Below are 20,943 nucleotides of genomic sequence, written 5' to 3' on the forward strand. Positions count from 1 at the left end.
CTGATTCAAATAGTGTATAAAATTTTAAACATAAAGGAATTAGTTTTAATTTTTAAATATGTGCTTTTCTTGAAAACACAGATTCTGGAAAACTCTCAGATTTTTTGCTTCTCTGATGGTATTTACCCTTATTGGCATGATGATCCCTGCACATGCCTACCTAGCTGTATCATTCTCGGATATATATTATACAGTGCACCTCTACTTCACACTGATTGTCATCAGGTATGAATGATTGCAGCTAATGTTTCATCTCTCTTTTATACAGTTAGATTCTGCTTAGAATAAATACTATATAAATATATATAAATAAATAAATACTATATAAATATAAATAAATAAATAAATATGGGAGCACTCAGAAGTGCTCCCATATATTTGAATTCACACTATTAGAAGTTAAAATTATGTAAAATATGAAATTTATTCCAGTGCAGTAGAAACATGAAGTATGAATTCATAATCAATTAAACATTTATTAAAGGCAGCTAGTTGGCATAGTGGTTAGAGTGCCAGGTCTGAAGTCAGGAAGACTCATATTCCCAGGTTCAAATCTGGCCTCAGACACTTAGAGAAAGAGAGAGACAGAGAGAGAAAGGAAGAAAAAAAAGAGAGAAACAAAAGAAAGGCAAAAGAGAGAAAGAAAAAAAGAAATTCCTTTATCATAGAAATAGTCAAGCAAAACATTCCCACATTGATCACATCAAAAATGTATTCTTTATTCTATTGCCTTTATTGATGAATGGGAGTCTAGGAATTGAACAGCATATGAGCTAACTCACATTCTAGGCTGCTAACCAACTCAGTGACCCATTTTGCTCTAAATCAGTTGGCTTTAATTCCCTCTTTTCCCCAATAAAACATGAAGAATAATAAGGTCCCAATGAGGGAACCCCATTTTCAAGGCTATACAGAAGACAGTATCTTGAGAAAGTTACTACCACTAGGTCTGTTTTCTCATTTGTAAAACAAGAGTTTGAACCAGTTGATTGCTAAGGTCCAATCCATTTCTATCCTACTATGATCCAGGATTCCATGACCTGCCCTAGGCCAGTGACTACAGCACATAGAACCACCAAGCCACAAAAAATAGGATCAAATCACTAGATACTTCAAAGGTGAAGTTCCAGAAAGGTTTCAGGGTCACAGTCAGCCTAACAGTGATAGCTGATCAGTCTTGAATGAGTTCCTGAGCTGCTCAAAGCTGATGCCTGTGTATACCATTGTCCTGCCTTAATATCTTTTAGTAGTAACAGATAATTCCTAGGGATAATTTGCCATCCTGAGCAGGAGAACATTCTTCTGAGAGCTGGCAATTCTTGTTGAATACAATGGACCTAATAATTATAAGAAGTGATGTTTCTTAACTCTTTCAGAATTCTGGTCTTTCTGATCCTAAGCCCTATTTTATCTCGTCTTGGCTATGGATTTCCCTGGCGCTGGGCATTTACAATTGTCTGGAGTGAAATGAAGGGGCTACTTAACATAAACATGGCTCTTATATTTTCTTACTCTGATAATTTCATTGGATCAGAAAGAGAAAAATCTCAGGTAAAGAAAATTATAGTTTTCATTTGGGATTTTGTAAAACCTTTGTTTCATCTTATTTCAACATTTCAAGGATCCATGATTTTATCACTCTGGGCATTCTTTTACCAATACCAGTTACAACCTCTCTAGATCTCAGGAGTTGGTTTCATCAGTGTTTATTGTGGCCAAGAAATTGTTATGATACACCTCTCTGAACCTGGCTAGTCTAGTCCTTAGACAGAGGATACATAGTCCAACATTGCTGGGTCAATGATCAAAGGTTTTTCACTGCGGGTAGGACCTACTTAGAGCTTACATCCTGGTTCTGGTTTAACCTCTAAGGGCCCAAGGTTACCTCAACGTTCCATGAGGCATAAGAGGAGTACTTATCAAGTATGTGTGTATGTGGGGGGGCGGGGCTTAAATCTATGCTTTCATTGGTGAAGGGAACTTCTTGCATGGAAACTCCCTCTACTATCAATGCAAAGAATAAACTGCTCTATATTTTATAATTTCAGAGAGTTACTGCCTAAGAATACTGAGAGATTAATTGGCTTGTCTAGAATCACACAGCCAATATGTTTCAGAGACAGGATTTGAACTCAGGTTTTCCTAACTCTGAGGCTGGATATTCACCCATTATATCCCATGCTATCCTTCTGGTATATATTGTCTATATTTCAGTGAAGTAGATCAATGGCACCTATCCACATAACATTGGGGCTATGAAATGGGGGGTAGGGTGGGGGGGGGTAGGGGGGAGAAAGGCACCAATTTTCCTATCAAAGCTAAAGATGCAAAGTCCCTTTGCGTATTCCAATGTAAGAACACCAGTTCTGATGTCTTTTCAAATCAGGCTTGGACATACTCAAGACTTATATAAATAGACTTTTTATAGGCATAAAGTGTGATCTTAATCCATTGAAGAGTTGTCCATTATTTGTGGTTAGGCCAAACCATTTAATAAAAATCTTGATGCTGTCTCAATTAATTTATAGACTTAGGGCTATACCAATCAGATCATAAGCAGCTGCTTCTTAATACCAGATAAAATAATTTATTATAGGGAACAAAACATCTAGAATCTCAGGGGAAATTTTTTTTAAACTATAGGGGAATACAATCAGTCATGGACTAACAATAGAAAAGCATTTCAGATTTAATAATGAACCTTCTAAAGTACAAGTTTTGGAATCATTCAATCACAGTTTCTCAAGTAATCACTTGATAAAGTAACTAGATGATTAGAAATCTCTGTGTAGTGCAGATATAGCCTGTGGTCCAATGACTGAAGGAGACCTCATTTTTAAACTGAATTTGTAAAGGCTTGACAACAGTGTTATTAAACTTAGAAGTTGGGGAATCTTCTCTCCTTTAAAAGATCTATAATTTTATCAACATGAGTGCTTCTTCCATTGATACTGACCACAATTCCCATCTCCCTCTTTAGTAGATGCTGTGACCCAAAACAGTCACCTGGTGACCAGTGGTTTGATAATGAACTCCACATGTAGCTAGGCTGACGTCAAGATGGTAGGCATCTTGCCCATTATCAGACCTGTAAGTCAAAGATTTTTTAGTTTGGTAATGCCTGGCAGAATAGCTTTTGAGAACCCAGGGGCAACTCTACGTTGCCATTAGAATAGAACTTGAGACCTCTTTCTAAGCACCATATTTTATATATGTATATGTATATGTACATATATATACATATATATACCTACTTATATGTACCATTCTTGGATATATGTCATGAATATATATGTGTATGTATATATGTATATGTGTGTGTGTATTATATATGTGTGTGTATGTATGTGTGTATATATCTATATCTATATATATCTCTATCTATCTATCTATATCTATATCTATATCTATCTATATATATATCTATATCTATATCTATATCTATATATATATCTATATCTATATCTATATCTATCTATATATATAGTGTGTGTGTGTGTGTGTGTGTGTGGTTTGTCCTTTGCTCTTGAAGAGGACCATGACATCAGGGAGATGATGATGTGACTTGTAATTGACTTTGATTTGAGTGAGGGAGGGCTGTGCAAGGTCACCAGACTCACTTTCTCCTCCAGAGCCATCTGGGTCCAGTGGCCAGATATGGCCCAGGATGTAGTAGGAGATCTTGGCCCTTTTAAGCTAAGGTCTTTTCAGGTTTTCACTTTGAGTGAGGTAACACCCATTCAGTGAATAGGCATTTTTAAGAAGTGAGTCAAGGGATGGACCCATAAATTTTAAAAAAAATCAAACTGGGAGGGGAAGACCCTCAGGGTTGCTTGCCAAGAGAGAAACAGTTACTATTTACATTCACTCTGAGCCTGGAGGGCCCAAAAAACAACCTTTAAGTGGTGCTTTGGCAGGGTCCTGTTACTGTCCAGTCCCTGAGATCCACAGTGAATTGGGTTTAAGGCTTGGTCTTTGAGAAAGAACTGTAGGCAATAAACCCTAAGTTAGCTAGGCAGCTTTAGGCCATCAAAATTTACCATCCTTTGGGCAGAACACTCTGAGGTAAGGGAAGAGGAGGGGATGAGACAGAACAGGATGGACTGGAAAGGACTAGAAGGTACTGAATGAAAACGAGCTGAGTTGCCCAGATGGAACTACCCTTGTAATTGACTTTGACTTGAGTGAGGGAGGGCTGTGCAAAGTCACCAGCCTCACTTTCTCCTCTAGAGACGCTCAGGCTTGCTGGCCAAAAGAGAAATATTTACACACACACACACACACACACACACACACACACACACACTCATTTTAAATTTAAATTCAAAATGAGAAAAGAAAAAAAAAACATTTCCATGTACACAGCAGAACATAAAAGAGCACTCAAGAGAAAATACATTTCCATTTCAAGAAAACCTATTTAATAAATACTACACATTTTTTTTTCAAAGCTACTCAGCTTCCAAATTTTCTTTCCTTCCTTCTAGGTTTTCTTTTGTTATCTGCTGTGCACTTTTTACTCTATTTTTTTTCTCCCTCCTTCTCTGTCCTAGAGAAGGCTGCAAATTAAATGAATATATATGTGTATATATATAAATATATATATATATATACACACACACACATATGTAGTGTGTATACATATATGTAGAAATCTATAAACATACACATAAACACTCATATACATATATATATAAGACTGTACTATGCATATTTCCACTTGTCATCTCTTTCTCTGGAGGTGGATAGCATCATCCTTCATAGGTTCAAGTCTTTCCATGTTTTTCTAAGTTAATCAGCTCATCATTTCCTATACCACAACAGTATTCCAACACAGTCACATACTATCTAAGAGATTGTCTATGAAAGCTACCCCCTCCCAATTTTCTGCTTTCCTTCTACGGCTACATTGGTTTTATTTATACAAGAAAATTTTAATGTAAAATAATCAAAATTATCCAGTTTACACTGCAACAATGCTCTTGCCTTATAATATAGTTTAAAGTCTGATACTACTGAATCCCTTTCCCTTACACCTTTTTCCCCTAGTTTCTTTGAAATTCTTGACCTTTTGTTCTTCCAAATGAATTTTGTTATTACTTTTCCTAACTCAATAAAATAATTTTAAAATAATTTGATTGGTATGGCATTGAATAAGTAGAATAGTTAGGTAATAATGAATATTACTCCAATTATTTAAATCTGACCTTATTTGTATAAAAAGTGTTTTGCATTTATATTCATGTAGTTCCTGTCTTTTTTTGGCAGGTATACTCTCAGGTTTTTTATTCTTTTAATTGAATCTATTTTAGCTTTAATTTTGTCTGAGATCATGATTACTACCTGTGCTTTTTTTTACGTAATAAATTATGCTCCATCCCTTTATTTTATCTTTGTGTATACCTCTCATTTTCATTGTGTTTCCTGAAAGCAACAAATAGTTGAATTCAAATTTTTACTCTGCTATCCATTTTTGTTTTATGGGTAAGTGCAGTCCATTCACATTCTAAGGTATAATTCCTTTTGTGTATTTCCCTCCTTCCTCTTTTTCCTCTCCATTGTTCTTGCCCCTGTTTAACCCTACCCCTCCTCACTCATTTAATTTGCCTTCCTATACCTTAACCCACCTGTTCTTCTAAGAGTCCCTCCCTTGTCCTTGCCCTCTTGTTTCAAATTTTAAAAGACTTTTATGCCCTTCTAGATACATATGTTGTTCCATCTTTAACCCATTTCCAATGAGAGCAAGGTTTCAGCACTACCCACCCTCCTCACCCCACTTGTTTCTTCTGTATCAATTAATTCCTTTCATGCCTCATTTGTATGACATAATTATTCATTTTTATGTCTCCCTGTGATAAGGTTTGAGGGGGGTTTGGATTGAAAGAATGAAGTGGGTCGTCTGGAATGAATTCACGGACTCAAGCATTCTTCAAGTTAAGGTGGCAAAGGTTTATTTTAATGCCAATTGCATTCCTTAAGGAACTTGCAACTTAACAGGAATGATGCTAAAGTTTATATAGGAAAAGTAGTGGATTATCTCGCAGATGTGCTAATTATGTTATAACCTACAACCCTGGTCACAGGCATCGTTTATTACTGGAAACCAGGGGAAGGGGTTTCTCAGGGATGCATTTTTGGTCTATTACTTCTGTAGCAAGATAGTTTTGAGAGTTGATGACTATAGTTGACCTCTGGATTGAATATAGCTGTGGGAATCAATACATGATAATTCTGTGGTTACAAAAGAGTCTTGTTTTTGCAAGAGAATTTCTTCAGAGGTCAGCTTGTTCTTATGATGGGGAAAGATAGTTTATTTTACTGGGGACCCACTTATGAGTAACTGTGGGGAAAGGTAGTTTGTTTTACTGGGGGCCACTCATGAGTTATTGCTGGGCATAGTGTTCTTGGGCTGGGGGGATAACTGTCAGGGATGGTGTTTTGAGGCTAGGGAGAAATGTGATCTTGGAATTTGGACCCAAGCACATGCACCCAAGCTCTCCTTCACCTACACAATTTCATTTTTTTAGACTCACTCAATCATACACAGCTCAGCCCAAGCCTTTTTACCCAAATAATGATGACAGTCATAAGAGTACTGATAACACTTTTACACATAAGGAGTAAACAATTTAACCTTATTGATTCCCTTATAATTGATCTTTAATGTTTAGCTTATATTTCTTCCGGATTTTATATGTTGAATTTTGCATTAAGTTCTGCTATTTTTGTCACAAATACTTGAAAGTCTTTCAGTTCGAAAGACTGTCCATTTTTTTTTCCTTCAGGATCACACTTAACTTTTCTGGGTAAGTTACCTTTGGTCATAACCCCAGCTCTTTTGCTCTTGCTTCCAAGACATAGGGGCCCTTCAGTGTAGTAGCTGCTAGATCTTTTATAATCTTTATTGCAGCATCATGATATTTAAATTTTTTCTTGTTGCTTGCTATATTTTCTCCTTTACCTGGGAGCTTTGAAACTTGACTATGATATTCCTGTAAGTTTTCCTTCTGGGATCCCCTTCAGGTGATGATCAGTGGATTTTTTCTATTTCTGCTTTGCCTTCTTGTTCTAGAACTTCCAGGTGATTTTCCTTGATAATTTCTTTAAATATTTTATCAAGATTTCTTTTTTTAATTAATTCTTTTTTTTTTGAAGGGGAGAAGGCACAATTGGGGTTAAGTGACTTGCCCCAGGTCACACAACTAGTCGGTGTGTCAAGTGTCTGAGCCTGGATTTGAACTCAAGTCTTCCTGACTCCAGGACTGGTGCTCTACTCACTGTGTCACCTAGCTGCCCCCAAGATTTCTTTTTTTGATTGTAACTTTCAGGTAGTCCAACCATTCTTATATTGTCTCTCCTTGATCTGCTCTCCAAATCAGTTGTTTTTCTGACAAGATGTTTCACATTTTCTTCTATTGTTTCATTCTTTTGATTTTGTTTTATTATTTCTTGATGTCTTATATTATCATTAGCTTCCCCTTGCCCAATTCTAGTTTTCAAGGAATAATTTTAAGTTTTTGATTCTCTATTTCCAGCTAATTGACTTTCTTTTCATAATTTTCTTGATTTTCTTGGATTGCTGTTTTTTTCCCTGTTTTTTCCTCAGTCTCTCCTATTTTATTTTTAAAGTCCTTTTGAAGTTCTTCCAAGAACTCTTTTTGGAGTTCTGACGATTTGACATGCCTGGTCCCTCTTGTGAAAAAGCTCTCCAGAAGTAGAAAGAACTGCCTTAAGAGATTGCAGATTAACTATTTGGTAATCTTTAAGTGAAGGTTACAGCAGTTATATGGTGCAGTGGATAGAATACCAGGCCTGGAGTCAGGAAGGCCTGAGTTCCATTCTGGCCTCAGATACTTACTGGCTATGTGACCCTGGGCAAGCCACTTAACCATGTTGGCCTCAGTTTCCTCACCTGTAAAATGACCTGGAGAAAGAAATGACAAACCACTGTAGTATCTTCACCAAGAAAACTCCCAATAGGGTCATCAAGAGTCAAACATACCACAGATGACTCAACAACCAAGTGAAGGTTAGATGAGTAATTGTGGGTGATATTTTAAAGATGATTAGTGTACAGTTTCACTAGGTGATCTTTGAATCACCTCTTCCTTCCTTCCTCTTAGATCCCATGATTCTACTTCACCACACACAGTCCGATATTATGTTTCTGCCATTTTTATCTGAATAAACCAACTAATTCTTGACCATAGAATAATATGTGCTGAGGACCAAACCATAGTGACCATTAAAAACCATCATAGCCAGGAAACAGAATTGGTTAAATGAAAGCTTTTATATCAGTTATACTTCATGGTTCCTTTTGCCTCTTTGACATAAATTTATCTTTCCAATCTTTATTTAATTCAGCTTAGCTCAAACTGTAGACAAAACAATTTCACAATTGGAAGAGCAATTAGATAACATTGGGTCTAACGCTTTTATTAGTGCCAAAATGGGAAACTGATTTACTTAAGGCTATAGAGATTATTTATGGCAGAATTCAGATCTCTTGACTCCTTGTCTAGTCTTTTTCCGGTATGCCACATGACGGTAAACTTTTAAATACTTTTTATTCTAGCTTCACATTGGGTCATTTACCTTTTTTATGCTCTGGCCATTGGAAAAGGGGATTGTTCATAATGTTCAGTATTTTCTAAGCTGGCATTTTTAAAAATAAGGATATCATGTAGGTTAAGATGGAGAAGTCCTTAGTTCATGTCTTGACTTAATCTCTGCAAGGAGTTTTATTGTGAAGTATTGTTATGCTCTGCCCCCACCTCCAGTTTCTCCATCTTGCCCCAGCTCACCCCACTGTTTTTACTCCCATCTCCACGGACCCCACTGCTTGTGTTCCCTTCTCCACGGAAATAATCCTGCCTCAGCTTGTCCCACTGTTTGTGTCCCCATCTCCATGGAAATCTAATTGTGTTCTTTCCCTTTAAATATTCTTTCTCTCCCTTTGCTCGCGCGCTTCAATAAATCCACATCTAAATGTATATCCAGGTCTCGCTCACTTTTTTCAGCACAACAGTATAGGAAATGGAGGCAAGAAAGAAGTAGAACTGAAGATATACAATGCTTTCCTCTGGAGAGAATAAAGGAAGCACAAAAGAGAATTCACAGGGCAATAGGGCCTAGCAGGGCCTCTCTGCCATGCCCTGTGCTTTCCCCAGGTCAGGTGATGTTTATGACATAGATGTATAGCATTTGAAGTCAGGGGTATGGGAGCAAGGAAAGGAATAGCAGAGCAGCCATATCTTACTACCCCATAGTGTATTAAGGAAAATTGCCTATCCACTAAAGTTGAGTCAGCCACTTGTGTATAGGGTTGTTGACATAGCTGAGTGATCTTAATTTTACATTGGTGAAGATATAACATCTAAATTGCCAGAGATTTCTTGTTTTGTTTTTCTATTTTAGATATTACTTTATGGAGTGACAGTATGTTTAATTACCTTACTCATCAATTCAATTACATTACCTCGAGCAGTTATCTACTTAGGTAAGCCATATTAATGTTGTAGAGACAAAAAATATGCAGAGAATCTAAGAAAAGGGATGGTAGAGGTTGTCTATCTAATACAACCTATTAATTGTACCGATAAGGAAATCAAGGTCTCAGAGAAATTAAATGAGTTGCTCAAGACCTCACAGAAGATCAATGAAAAGGCTGGACCAATATTCTTGATAACATTCAACCCAAAATGGCTTCTGCTAATTAAGCTAAAAATTGGTCATCATGGACCCAAATAAGTTACATGCCAGATAAATATAATTCTACACAGGCAGAAGCAGAAATTGGAACAAACTGGGAAATGTGGATAATTAACATCAAGGTCTTCCCTGGCCTATTTTATGGGTTTTCAAATGGCTCCATTACTTTGGCTTATAAAAGGTAATCAGTCAAAACAAACAAAATAAAACTTCTATACGGGAAGTCCATATTTAGCTACTGAGAACAGAAGAGATGAAGAAGCCAGAATGACAAAATGAAGTATACTAGTGAGAGAATGAAAACCAAATGTGAACAAAAATATAATATATAGTAGATCAATCATAAACTTTCATAGATCTAGGCCTGGAAGGGATCATAGATGTGCTTGATCTCAACTACCTCATTTTAGAGATGAGGAAACTTCAGCCATAAGGAGTGACATGATTCACCCTGCATCACAAACTGTTAAGTATCTGAGGCAGAGTATGAACTGAGGTCTTTTTTTTCACTTTGACTATTTATAAACAGCCATTCACATTCAATTCAACAAACATTGCATGCAAGGCATATGATACAAGGATAAAAATTTTTTTAAGAAATTACTAGATTATATTTAATGGGAAAGATATGTGGCACATAAATAAATTGAAGGTTTTTGAGGAGGGAGAGAGTATTAAAAATTGTGTTGGGGAAGAAGCTAGGCAGAGAGAAGGCCATATATGTGATGAGGTGGCACTTCAGATGAGTCATGAATGAGGATGAAGATCTTAAGATGCCTGGGCAAATGATAGCACATGGAGGAGATAGGAGAGAAGGAAGAGTAAGCATGGCACTGAGGTTATATGCTTGGGTAACTGGAAGAATGGCAAGACCCTTAGGAGAAACAGAAATGTTTAGAAAAGGGGCAGGTTGGGGAGGTGAAAAGATAATGAATTCCATATTACACGTGTTGAGTTTGAGGTGCTGACCAAACCTCTAGGTAGAAATATCCAGTACATCATAGAGAATCTAGTTTATAGATATAGATATTGAATCACCCATCCATCTTCCACAAAACCACCAAAGGGGTTTTCCTAAAGGTAGGTTCTGACCACATCACAGCCTTTCTATGCCCCACCCAGTAACCCCACACACTCAATAAACTTAGTAGTTCTTTATCATCAATATGAACTCTTCTGTTTAACATTCAAATTTTATCACAACCTTCCACCTTCTTATCTTTCCAGTCTTACACATCACTTCCTTCCATGCCCTCCAGAGTCCAATCATATTGACTTCCTTGCTGTCCTGCATACATGCCATCTTGTTTCCCTTCTCTTTACTTTTTCATTGGCTGTCCCCCATGCGTCCTCACCTCCACCTCTTGGAATCTCTGGTTTCTTTAAAGACTCAGTTCAAGCATTCCTTCTATATGTAGCCTTTCCTGATCCCCTTACCCCAGTTACTAGTTCCCTCCCTCTCAAAATTTTTATGTATATATGTATATATGTGTATGTATATGTGTGTGTGGAGAGAGAGAGAGAGAGAGAGAGAGAGAGAGAGAGAGAGAGAGAGAGAGAGAGAAAGAGAATTGTATAAATACATATGGACATCTTGCATCCTCCCAGTAGACCATAAGTTCCTTGAGGGCAGGGACCATTTCACTTTTGTCTTTGTGTAACCAGAGCTTAGGTTGAAGTGAAGGGAACTGAAACAGTGGGAAGTTAGACCAAAGAGAGCTTTTATTCTGGCAGATGACAACTCTAGATTCCATATGGAACTCTTACTGAAAGTGAGAGAGTATGGGTAGTTTTGTTCACAAGCATTCTGACCCTGATTTTCATTCTTCCAAATGAAAGGAAGTCTAGAAGCAAAATCCTTTGAATTCCTAAGTTGTTCCCACCATAAAACTGGCAGATTTGAGTCTCTTATTTTTTAATTCCATTCATATTTCTTACCAAGACATTAAGAGCCAAGTGAGTGGCAATCATATAAATCTACATAGGGAGACCAAGCCTTCCATAATTTAAAGACCCATTGTTTGTTTGATAGGTCTCCGTGATATTACATTAACAAAACGCAAGTCACTCTATTACACGGTTCAACATTTTCAAGAAATAACCAAGACTGCAGCCTCTGCTTTGAAATTTGACAGAGATCTTGCCAATGCAGATTGGAACTTGGTTGACAAAAACATAACATTTCAAAATCCATATAAGGTGAGCAATTAATCTATATTGTCTTCCCTACAGAGTACGCTGTGATTAACCTCAAGTAAATATAATTCATGAAATGAGTACTGATTCATGAGTCTTGCACTTTAGGATCAATAGACAACTTACAAGGTTCTGTAGTATTTAGCACAATAGTAAGTGGGGGGATCTCTATAGATATTAATTAATCAACAAATATAGAATGGGCTCCTACTTCTTAGAGTGGTTGTGAGGATCAAATGAAATAATATTTGTAATATGCTATATAAATGCTAGTTATTGTCATGATTAATATTATTATTAATAGCACAATAGGAAGAACATTGGTTCTGACTTGCCCCCCACTGGAGTTTTAGGGCCCATATTTAAGGAGCAAGAGGTCTTTTCATCCCAGTCTACTATATCAGGTGCTATGGAGAATGCTGTCATAATATTTTTCATTATCTTACCTAACAGCATCCCCCACAGAACCTACCATAGTGGAGTGGGATGAAATTACCTCGTGTTCCTGGTGTTAGCTGGAGAGAGGATATCAGATGAAAAAGCGTTCCAGTAGAAGTAAGTCAAAACCAATGATAAGTTCAAACCCAGTTCAGGGAATCTGGCAGTGGGCAGAAAGCCCTTGGATTCCTGAGCGATATCATAACCCAAATCCAAGGGCCTCTGAATATGGTTCAGAAAAGTCAGTGGGTCCCTGAAACCAAATCTTGATAAGCTATCTATAAAGTAGGCCATTGCCTATCCATTCGGAGAATTTTGGACTTTCCAATAATCTGATTAGTTCTGGAAATAGTATCTTTCCAACCAGCTGAAAGTTTTTTTTTTTCTTCACTGTCTATCCTTTTTTTTTTTAAGAAAAAAGCCTGTTTGCTAATTACTTGATGTGCATACTAATGCTATATTTATGTTGGTATATTTGATTTTTACAATTAGTTGACACCAGAAGAAACAGATCAGAAGCTCAAATGTCTGAGCTGTAACAAGGAAATGGCAGAGACCACCATTAGCACTGAAATCATGGAACTGGCAAGAGTGCGCCTCTTATCAGCACAAATAGTTAGTACTGTGTTTTATTCTTTTTGTTTGTATCAGAAAAAAAACATCTAACCTACTGGAGGAAAGGAAACACAGCATTAGACAATTATCTGATCATGGTTGACATTTAGGTAGTGCTGAAGTGAATAACACAATTTTAAAATCTGGATCTCAGTAACCCCATGTCCAGTTCTTTCCTTGGAATTTATCTGCTATAGAACACTGCCTCTCCTAATGTAGCTGGCCTGTATAAAAACTAAGACCCATAAAGCACTTTTCACCCCCTTGCTGCTACTTGTATAGGCTGCCACATCACCTACAATTTTTGCAGGGTCATTAGATAGTAGGTCTAATGTCCACCAATTCAATGCATTTTGTACTTGTGGATTAAGGTGACATTGTTTTTAAGGAAGAGAGGTTAGGCACCACTCCTGGGCTGACCAGACCAATTTAATCCAAACTAGCAAGCATTCATTAAGAACCCGTTATGTTCAAGGCACTGTACTGGGTGTGGAGGAGCTATACAAAGACAAAATGAGAAGCAAGCCCTTCCCCCAGTGAGTTTCCATTTTATTGATGGGGATGGGGTAAGGATGTAACATGGAAACAGATAGATATATACACAACAATTTAAAAAGGGAAAAATCTACTAACAGGGAAAAGGCTTTTGGTCCCTTTTTTTTACATATTATTCCCCAGTGCTGTATCTAGTTGTTGTTGTCATTTTCTTTCTGATATTCCATCCCACATACTTTTTCATGTGTCATGCACAGTTACTGAGAGTGGATGTTGGAGAAGCATATATTTATAAAATTCCAGGAATGCTCAGTTCCTAGTATGCATGCAAAATCAAGGTGTTCAATTTATATGATCTCACAGATTGAATTCTATATGAAGGCCAAAATGTATTTTAAAAAAGGGTTTCAGCACTTACTATTTCTGCATGCAGAATTACTTTCCCTAGAGAAAAGAACAGTATGTCATCTTTATTACCCTTCTTATACTAATTAGTTTTATTATTTCTTTAAAGGCAAGCTATGAGAGGCAATACACAAATGAGATTTTGTCCCAAAATGCAGCCAAAGTCTTGGTAAGCGCTGCAGGGAGTTTTGACGATAAAAAGGGAGAGTAAGTGCCTGTTTAATGTTTTTATTCATTTATTTATTCAGCAAATTTTTCTTAAGAGTCAGCTATATTCAAGGGACTGTCTTAGGCACTAGTGATACAAAGGGAAAAAAATAGCCCTTACTCTCATGAATGACATCCTGTTAGGGCAATCCAATCTAATAAACCCAATAAACATTGATTAAGGGCCTACTGTGGTGCACTGGGTAGAGTGCCAGGCCTGGAGTCAGAAAGAGTCACTTCCTGAATACAACTCTGGCCTCAGAGTTACTAGCTCTGTGATCCTGGGCAAATCATTTAACCCTATTTGCCTCAGTTTCCTCATCTATAAAATGAGTTAGAGAAGGAAATGGTGAACCACTCCATTATCTTTGCCAAGAAAAGCCCAAATGGGGTCATGAAGAGTCAGCCATGACTGAAAAACAAATGAACAAAAAAAAAGGGCTTACTGTGTGCCAAGTAGTGTGCTAAGTACTGGAGATAAAATTAATAAAGAAGCTTACAGTCAAATGCGGGTTGGGGAGACAACACACAAAAGGAGGTTGTTATTATTGTTGGTCCTTCATTCTCAAAGGTGATGCCATGACTTGCAGGTGAATTGGATTTAAGTGAGGGAGGGCCATGCAAAGTCACCAGCCTCACTTTCTCCTGTGGAGCCATCTGGGCAAGATATAGATCAGGATGACTGAAGATGGCCCAGGATGTAGTGGGAGACCTTAGCCTTTTCACCCTCTTGGCCCTCCAAACAGAGGGGAGAGGAGGCTGGAGGAGGTCTAGTCAATCAGGCTTGAGTTAGCAGCATGGTGATGAGATTAGAAATGATGGTCTTACCCTGGGGTGGGGAGGGGAGGTGGCAGCAAGGGAGGCAAGCTAGTTCCACGGAGTAGAGACATAGAAAGTTATTTAATGAATGGGAAATAGCCAGTGGGCCAGCTTGGCTACAATTTAGACTGTATGAACAGATGTTATGTTAAGTACGTTGAATGGGTTTGTGTGTGTGTGTTATTATTTTTGTAGGGGAGTGACATGGTCAAATTTGAGAATATTAATTTGCTAGCTGTGTGAAGGTTGAACTGGAGAGGGCAGTTGAAAGCAAGAACCAATTAAAGACTATTACAAGAGATGATATCCAAATGACAAGTGATGAGGTCCTGAATTAAGGTGGTGGCTGGGTAAATGGAGATATTTGTAATAAGTCTGTTATTTCAGTGATGAGGAAAATCCCTCCAATGATACCATTAGATTTTTTCCTTATTTTTCTATTATGAACTTAATAGACACTAAATAAAACAGGCATTTCCACATATAATGGAAAAGAAAATTGCACATGAAACTTATTGTTTTTCAGTCCTTCCAGTCCTGTCCGACTCTTCATGACCTCATTTTACCATTTTCTTGGCAAAGATACTGAAGTGATTTGCCATTTCCTTCTCCAGCTAATTTTACAGATGAGAAACTGAGGAAAAGAGGATAAAATGACTTATGCAGGGTCATACAGCTAGTAAGTGTCTGAGGCTGGATTTGAATTCATGAAGATGAATCTTCCTGATTCCAAGCCCAACGGCTAACCACCTAGCTGCCATACATGAAATTTTAGGTCACTATTCCATATAGTTTTCTTTCTTTTAAAGTATGTAAGTTGAACTTAGAACTTTCAAAGCTTGTCTATACTTCTTTCAGTTCACTTTTCTGCATTGTTAAAAATAAAAAAAAGATGCCTCAGTGACCCTTCCTGCCTTCTTTCCTTTCTCTCTCTCTCTCCCTCCCTCTCTCTCTCTCTCTCTTTCTTTCCTTTTTTCTTCCCCACCTTAGTCTACCCTTATCCTTCTTTACCTTCCTATCCAGTACTGATGAAAAGAAAAAGAAAAACAAAGCCCTTTTAACTTATATGCATAGTCGAGCAAAGCAAATTCTTCCATTGTAGCCCATCAGATCATTTAAGTTCTTTGGACTTGACCAAGTTAGGAATTCATCTTCTCAGAGCGAGTGTTCATGCCTTGCTTTGGTACAATGTGAGCCACATGCTTGATAGAGTCTCTACAAAACTGGTACATGTCAGCTGAAAGATTTAGGCCATTTTTTCTGCCATTTTTCTCCTGACTCTTCCAATTATTACTACACATAATTGAGTATGGTCTGTCTAGCCAGGAAATTAGACTTGGCTTTCTGATGGACCTGAATTCAAAATATCCCAGAAAAACACTTGAAATGTCTTTTCTTTATTTATTTCAGATTTATGAGCTTTCAATCAATACAGGCTTATGTTGAAAAATATGAAATTTTTAATGTCTTCAGGAAAATGTTACTAAATTGGGTTTATAACACTAAAAAAGAAAAAGGAGTGCCACCAAAGTGAGTACCATACAACTCTAATGTGAACTTAATTACATGTATGCAAACTTTTCCAGGTTTACAAGGTTTGATTCCTTATTTACTGTATAGCAGCATAGAATAGTAATTCTCAAAGATAGCCATGCAAAAAATCATTTCCACAATGCACTAGCATTGACACAGAACCTTTCTTGCAGCTGCCTCAGGAGTTAGATTGTACAAGTAATCCAGATAGTAACTATGGTTATCCGGATAGTAACTACAAACACTCAAATCTGAACCCAGTTTTTGGGGCTCCAAATCATGAATTCTTTCCACTACTTCATTATGCCTCTCTGAAATGGAAACAAGTTGAAAGTTTTTATAAATTCAACCACTTTGCTCCACAAATTTTAATAATTCCTTCAATTGGAACAGAACTCTAGCTATTAGATTATTTTTTACTAAACTGTTTCCTTAAAGCTATCTCTTAAAAATAAAAAAATAAATAAATAAACTAGAGAAGGATGGCCTGAAGTCACTCCTTGGTTTCAGCTCTTCTATCAATTTGCGAATGATGAAAAATAGCTACAGGCTAAGTCTAAAATATTAAGCTAATGAATATTGTTTTTATTTTTCATTTATGAGGATATATAAACAATACATTTTTTCTTTATTAATTTGGCATGTTATTTAATTGCATGCCTATTCTAACCTATTTTTAATCTACCAATCTTTAAGAATATTTTTTATCAAAAAATTTACTACAAAATACATTATTATGTTCTTTGTTTTTATTCAAAGGCAGGTATTCATAGCCTGGGACCTGTGGACTTAAAACAGTTTTGATAGTATATTTCAGTATAATTTATTTCCTTGGTAATCCTAGGTATTTTATCTTATACATTTTAAAATATTATTCTGAAGAGTAAATAGGCTTCCCCAAACCTCCAGTGCATCCATAAACAAAAACAAAATTAAGGACCCAAGAGGATTATGGAATAAAGATGTTATAAGGTTTGTAATGCAAATATGCTTGCAGGTAGAGCAGAAGGGCAAGAAAGTCAACAGGTATTCATTTAGTGTCTTCTGGAACTAGGCTAATCATTGGTGAAAGAAAGGCAAAAAACACTCCTTGCTCTTGAGCTCATAGTCCAAAAGAGAATACAACATGCAAATGATTTTGTAGAAACAAGCTATATACAGAATAAATCGTAGATTATCAACAGAGGGAAGGTACTAGCACTAGGTGAGATTGGGAAAAGTTCCTTGAAGGGATTAGAACTTTAGCTATGACTAAAGGAAGCCAGAGAAGCCAGGAGATATATGTGAGGAGGGAGAGAATTCCAGGCATGGAGGATGCTAGTGAAAATTCACAGTCAGGGAAATGAATTGTCTTATGTGAGGAATAGCAAGGAGTACAGATCTCTGAATATGTTGGGTAAGGTATAAGAAGATTTGAATAGTTGAAAGGTGGTCAGGTTGGGAAGGGTGTTGAATGCCAGGGGAGTTTATAGATTTGATCCTTTTTATAGAGTTGATATAGGCTATTGAACAGGGGATTGATATGGTCAGACCTGCTCTTTAGGAAGATCAATTTGATAGTTAAGTGAAGGATGGACTAGAGTGGGGGAAAGACTTGAGGCAAGAAGACCAACCAGCAGGCTATTGCAATAAGTCCAAGCATGAGGTGGTGAGATCCTGGGCCAGGCTGGTGGCAGTGTCAGAGGAGAAAAGAGGGCATAATCAGAGAAATTAAGGTAAAGTTGACAAGACTTGGCAATAGCTTATATGTGAGTGGTGATAGTGAGGAAGTGAGGGTGACAACTAGGTTATAAGCCTGGATGACTGGAAGGAAAGTTTAGAAGGAGAAGGGCTTTGGAAAAAAGATTAATAAATTCAGTTTTATGTTGAGTTTAAGATGTTCAAAAGGCAATTAAAAATCTAAGTCTGGTGGTTAAGGCTGGATGTGTAGGTTTGGGAATCATTTGTATAAAGATGGCATTTGAATCCATGGGAGCTGGTGAGATTGGATGAAATATATATGTATTAAATAAATATAAATACACAATACAAAAATATTACATATGAATATGTATACTTATACATATATCATAGAGGACAGATCCCACTGTTAGTGGGCATGACCTATATGAAAACCAAACATGGGAGACGGAGGAGTGCTCAGAGGGGTAGGAGAAGAATCAAGCTAGAGCAGTGTCACAGAAACTGACAGAGAAGAGAGTATCAATGAAAAGAGGATGATCTATGATGTTAAAGATTGCAGAGAGGTCAAGAAGGATGAAGAGTAAGAAAAGGCAGTTAGATTTGGCAATTAAGAATTTATTGTTAACTTTGGAAGAGAGCTGTTTAAGTTGAATGATGAGGTCGGAAGTCAGACTGTATAGTTAAGAAGAAAATTAAAGGAAAAGAATTGGAGGCACATATTGTAGGTGACCTCAGCAGTTTAACCACAAAAAGGAGGAAAGATCTGAGAAAAGAGCTAATGAGGATAGATAGGTCAAGTGAGAGTGTTTTGAGGGTGGGGAAGAAATGGGTGTGTGTAGGCAGGGGAGAAGCAACCAGTAAACAGGGAGAGTGGTGAAGCGTTTGATTTGTTAAGGGAAAAGGCCACCTCTTCATGTGAGACAAGGGTGAAGGAGGAGATAGTGGCAGAAGGTATGTGAGTGATGTAAGATGAGGAGAAGAAGGAACTCTCAGCAAATGGCCTCTATTTTTCTCTGTGAAATATAAGGCAAGGTTCTCACCTGAGTGAGGCCAATAGAATAAATTTACCATGAGGGTTACTTAATAGTCAAAGTCTAGGGTGTGAGGCCAAAATGGGGCCTTACAGTAAAATTGTTGTTAATTGGAAGTCCAAAGTGAATATGGGTAGTATTCAAACATTCCAAAAAATCCAAGAAATCAAAAGTATGGGCAGAACTTCTGGGCACAAGTGAAGGTTCAAGTCATGTACAAGGAAACTAGGAGGGAAATGGATTTTAGAATAGGATACCTGGAACTGCAGCTCAAGACCAAGAGCGTTTAGGTGGGTCTGCACAATAGCACAATCGAGATATACCTTTTGATCCTGGAATAAAGGTTTTTAGTCTTCATTTTAAACCATGTATGGTCAGATAGAGCTAGAAAGTCTAGGCTATTTCTAGTGTAAAAGTAGGATTATACAGGTGCTGATGATGGCAACAAGGAACTAGGTTCTCTGGTGGGTCCTAACAGGTTTGACAAAGAGCTTAAGTATATAATAATGACATAATTTTTCTTCTATAAACTTTTTTTAAACAGAACTCCAGTTCCTTTATTTTGTCATAAGATCGTGTTTAGTGATGAATTTCAATACTCTGGATATCTTGTGATCATGTTGAGTATGGCTCCTCTTCTAATTTCTTGGATACCACCATTATATGGGATCTATAGCATGGAAATCAGATCTGTAAACCGCACATTCCTTTTCTTTTACATACTGGAGGCCGTATTTAAGGTAATAACCATCTATTACCCATCTATGTGTGTGTTCGTGCGTGTGTGTGTGATTTTAGATATGTTGTGTTCAAAGAAAAAATTCCCAAACTTGGTTTTGTCATACCACTTAGGTATCACCAGTGACCTTGAGGGATATCAAAACTTCTTCCTCAACTATCAGTACAAAATTAATGTTAATTTACACACCTCAGTGCAGAGTAAATGTTTAGACATTTCCAAATGCAACTAGAAATGTGATCATATTTCAACTCTTGTCTTATGAGACTGAGGCTAAAGCTAGAAATTAAAGATAGTGAAATTACATCTGTTGTTTGAGAGATATAATACAGTTTGAAGTATTATTGGAAAATTGAAAATGTGGTGTTGGAGAAAATGTTCAGGCTAGCAGAAACTGTAACACTTGCATTAGAGGCAGAAGACTTTATTTCTAGTTCCAGATTTATTAATGACTAGCTTTGTGAGCTCAGGCAAAATACTTGAAAGTATCCCACTTACTTCATAGAGTTGTTCTGAGGATCAAAAGAAATAATGTACATGTAAGCACCTCTAGCACCTAGCATGGTGCCTAATAGATGCCTGTTGATTGATTGATTAACGGGCTGAAAAATATTTTGTGATTGCACGATACCATCATAATCATCATTATTATAATTAAAGTCATAGGATCATAGATCTAGACCTTGAAAGGGCCCTTGGGGAATTATCCAGGCCAAACCCTTCATTTTGCAAAGGGTATGTCTGTAGCCCAGCCAAGGGAAGAGACTTTTCCAAAGTCACACAGCAAATAAGCAAAAGACCTGGGATTTGCACCCAAATACCACAATTCCAAGTTCAGGACTCTTTCCAAGATGTGGCAGAAGATCAACGAGATCTTCTTTAAAGATCCTACTCCAGTGCCTTATCAAGATTTAAATGCGATGTTGGATTCTCAAAGGCAATTCTAACAAAGTAAAAGTTTCAGCAGATCTTACTACACTGGAAAGGATTTGAATATCAACATTCAACTATCGTCTGAGGACCAGTTGGTAAATGCAGAAAGGCTAGGCATAAAGTTAACCACCAAAT

General features: G+C 37.1%; 1 protein-coding gene across 1 annotated transcript in view; it reads left to right on the forward strand.

The window, feature by feature from the left end:
• The window catches only part of SLC9C1 (solute carrier family 9 member C1), a 77,249-nt gene that overhangs the window by 27,093 nt on the left and 29,213 nt on the right, over positions 1–20,943 (forward strand). The window contains exons 8-15 of the mRNA XM_036744118.1: positions 82–225; positions 1,377–1,551; positions 9,421–9,502; positions 11,747–11,913; positions 12,841–12,963; positions 13,973–14,070; positions 16,300–16,419; positions 19,681–19,876. Of these exons, the coding sequence (XP_036600013.1) occupies positions 82–225; positions 1,377–1,551; positions 9,421–9,502; positions 11,747–11,913; positions 12,841–12,963; positions 13,973–14,070; positions 16,300–16,419; positions 19,681–19,876 (1,105 nt within the window). The remainder of the gene's footprint in view (positions 1–81; positions 226–1,376; positions 1,552–9,420; positions 9,503–11,746; positions 11,914–12,840; positions 12,964–13,972; positions 14,071–16,299; positions 16,420–19,680; positions 19,877–20,943) is intronic.

Source organism: Trichosurus vulpecula, chromosome 2 (assembly GCF_011100635.1).
Source record: "Trichosurus vulpecula isolate mTriVul1 chromosome 2, mTriVul1.pri, whole genome shotgun sequence".
Taxonomy (NCBI): Eukaryota; Metazoa; Chordata; class Mammalia; order Diprotodontia; family Phalangeridae; genus Trichosurus; species Trichosurus vulpecula.